The following is a 3,208-nucleotide window of genomic DNA, read 5'->3' as shown; positions in this document are numbered from 1 at the left end:
GTCATAGGACCCACCCCACGAGATGGTGGCAAGGCTGTGGCAGCTGGGACACATTTGGAAATAGTCTGCCACTTGGCAGGTGCAGGGCGAGGGCTGGCTCTGCTGCTAGGAGGGGTTAAATGTCGACAGAGCGAATTCACCAGTGGGATGGACGCTTCTCGAAGGCTCCCTGCTCATCCTGGAACCGGAGCCCCGATCTGAATCTGGGCCATCATCATGGATCCGGAAATGGGCATGGGGTGACCAAAAGTCTTTCCTTGGCCAAACTTTACTCAGGCTCCTGAGCCTTCTCCTGGGCCCCTATGGACATTTCCTTGCAAAATCCAGTTTTAGCAAAGAACCCTGCTGAATCAGTTTAGCAAGAACCCTCTCTTCCCCCAGCCTCGACATCCCATCAGGCTCCTCATTCTCCACCACCTCTAGGGTGATGCCAGGTCACCCTGGCCTGTCTCAGCAAGAAGCCTGTTGGGTCAGTTCAGCCAGACCCCTCTCACCCCTGATTTCCCCCAAGACTGAATTGCCTGGAGTCACGGCTGATGCATCAGTAGGGCCTGGACCGGACGAGGCTGGCGGGTGTCCAGGGCCCAGCATTCAGAGGTGCCCGCCCAGGTGCCCCCCCACTTGCGGGATCCTGGGCTGGCCCCATCCATGAACTAATCCCTGTTGCCTACTCCCCTTTGTCCCCATCAGTGAGCATGAGGGACAAAAGCAAGGTTGCAAGGGGCAAGGAGGGGCTATCGCCTCCTTCAGGCAGGTGGTGGGGGATGGCCTTTCCAAAGAGGTTACATTGACAATGAGACTTGGATGGCGAGAGCAGGAATCTGTGAAGGTCAGGAGCCCCACAGGGCAAAGGTCATGCAGAGAAGCATGTCTGGGATTTGAAGGAGCAGAACAAGGCCCCGTGTAGCTGGGCACAGGTGCTGAGGGGGCAGAAGCGGGTGTGGGGGCATGCGTTGGAGCTGCGATTTTCTTTTTCTTTCTTTTGAAACAGTCTCGCTCTGTCACCCAGGCTGGAGTTCAGTGGTGAAATACGACTGACTGCAGCCTCTAACTTCTGGGCTCAAATGATCCTCCTGGCTCAGCCTCCCCAGTAGCTGGGACTATAGGTGCACACCACCATGCCCAGCTAATTTTTTTGTTTTTTGAGACTGAGTCTTGCTCTATTGCCCAGGATGGAGCGCAATGGCACGATCTCAGCTCACTGCAACCTCCGCTTCCTGGGTTCAAGCAATTCTCTGGCCTCCGCCTCCCAAGTAGCTGGGACTACAGAGGTGCATCACCATGCCCACCTAATTTTTGTATTTTTAGGAGAGAAGGGGTTTCTTCATGTTGGTCAGGCTGGTCTCGAACTCCTGATCTCAGGTGATCCGCCTGCCTTGGCCTCCCAAAGTGCTGGGATTACAGGCGTGAGCCACTGTGCCTGGGATTTTCTTTTAAATGCAAAAGAACCTCATCCTCATCATCCTCATTGGAGGGTCTGTAGCGCAGAAGTGATTTGGTCTGACTTGCATTTTCAAGAGGTCACTTTGCAGGGTAGAGAAGCTCTGTGGGGGGATGGCCCCCCTACCACTGGAGGCTACGGCAGTTGCCCGGGTGGGAGAGGGAAAGAGAGAGGTGTGGGGAGCTCTTGGACCTCAGTGGAGGATGGACTTGGGTGTTCAGGCAATGGGTGACCAGTCCTGGGATGTGATGGCTTATGCCTGTAATCCCAGCAGTTTGGGAGGCCGAGGCGGGCGGATCACAAGGTCAGGAGTTCAAGACCAGCCTGGCCAATACTGTGAAACCCCATCTCTACTAAAAATACAAAAATTAGCTGGGTGTGGTGGTGCACGCCTGTAGCCAGTTACTTGGAAGGCTGACGTAGGAGAATTGCTTGAACTTGGGAGCAGAAGTTGCTGCAAGCCGAGATGGAGCCACTGCACTCCAGCCTGGGTGACGGAGAGAGACTCCATCTCAAAAAAAAAACAAAAAAACAGGATCGGTACCGAGCTCTCTCCAGTCAACCTCACCACCGAGAGGGCCAGTTCATGGCTCCACCTCTAGAGAAGATAGCCCAGCTGGGGCAGTGGCTCCCTGACGTCACCCAGTCAGCTCTCACCAGAGGTGGAAGCCAAGCCGGTGGACTCACCCCTGCCAGCCGATCCCTGCCCCTGCCCACCTTGCCTGCCACCCCACTGCCACCACTGCCAGATACTGCTGGACACAGCACATGCTGCTGCCAAACTTCTTTTTACCGATAAATTGTTCATTTTCCTGCCACTTCTGCCCCTTCAAGGCCCTGCTGCCCGTTAGAGTCCACCTTCTGCATGACTGCGTGGCTGGACCTGTAGTGTGGCCTCCACAAAGCTGCCAGACGAGGAGCCTGGTCGCATTCTGTCCTGCAGCCAGGCTTCCCCGGGGGCGTTGCAGCCCCGTGGCCAGCAGGTCCCTTCTACCTCTGTGACCTGGCAGTGGGAGTCCAGGGTGGCTGGCATGCGTGGCTGGCTCCTCAGCTGTGCCCAGCCCTGCGATTCCACGCCCCGAGCTGAGCCGCTGTCGCCTCCTCTTGCAGTGGGACCTGGTGTGTGGCTCACAGGGCCTGAAGCCTCTGAGCCAATCCATCTTCATGTCTGGAATCCTGGTGGGCTCCTTCATCTGGGGGCTCCTCTCCCACTGGTGAGTGCCTCCGCTCATCCCAGCCCCCAACTCCCTCAAAACAGAGTAGAAGACTGGGGGGCAGAAGGTTCAGAAATGTCAGACCAACAGCCCATCCCCACCTCCACCTCCCTGCTGCCGCCTCTGTTTCTCCCCTCCTCTGGCCATCCCCCACAACCCACAGGCTGTTCTGGGTCACCACCTCAGCAAGACCCTCCAGACCCTGGCCTGGTTCCCCTCACAGGAAGGCCACCCCGCCGCCCCTCCCTCTTCCACACTCGGGCCAGATGGTTACAGGCCTCCTCCATGTGTATGTATCGGAGCCTGTGCTACAGAGCTATCCTGGCTCCCCATCCTCTGACTCTGTCCTTTGTCCCCAGGTCTCAAGGCCTTCCTAGAAACCTCATGTGGGCCAAACACTGGCTAGGTGCAAGGGATGCCTCCAGCAGAGATGGGGGATGGGGCAGTAGGGAGGGTGGGGACAAGTTCCTGCTCACCCCCAGCTTGGAGCCAAGTGGGGCTCAGGATACAAGTCACCTCGGAACATGAGGCTGGGGCTGGCTAGCCGAACAGG

At 57.4% G+C, this 3,208-nt stretch overlaps 1 protein-coding gene across 2 annotated transcripts in view; it reads left to right on the top strand.

Annotated features, from left to right (window-relative positions):
• Positions 1-3,208, top strand: part of SLC22A11 (solute carrier family 22 member 11) — a 17,379-nt gene that overhangs the window by 1,743 nt on the left and 12,428 nt on the right. For both annotated transcript variants that reach the window (XM_017537243.2, XM_037741675.1), the window contains exon 2: positions 2,552-2,655. In XM_017537243.2, the coding sequence (XP_017392732.1) occupies positions 2,552-2,655 (104 nt within the window). The remainder of the gene's footprint in view (positions 1-2,551; positions 2,656-3,208) is intronic.

This window comes from Cebus imitator, unplaced genomic scaffold (genome assembly GCF_001604975.1).
Source record: "Cebus imitator isolate Cc_AM_T3 unplaced genomic scaffold, Cebus_imitator-1.0 Scaffold102, whole genome shotgun sequence".
In the NCBI taxonomy this organism is placed as follows: domain Eukaryota; kingdom Metazoa; phylum Chordata; class Mammalia; order Primates; family Cebidae; genus Cebus; species Cebus imitator.
The sequence above is the reverse complement of the archived record's forward strand: the minus strand, read 5'-3'. Positions and strand labels throughout refer to the sequence as shown.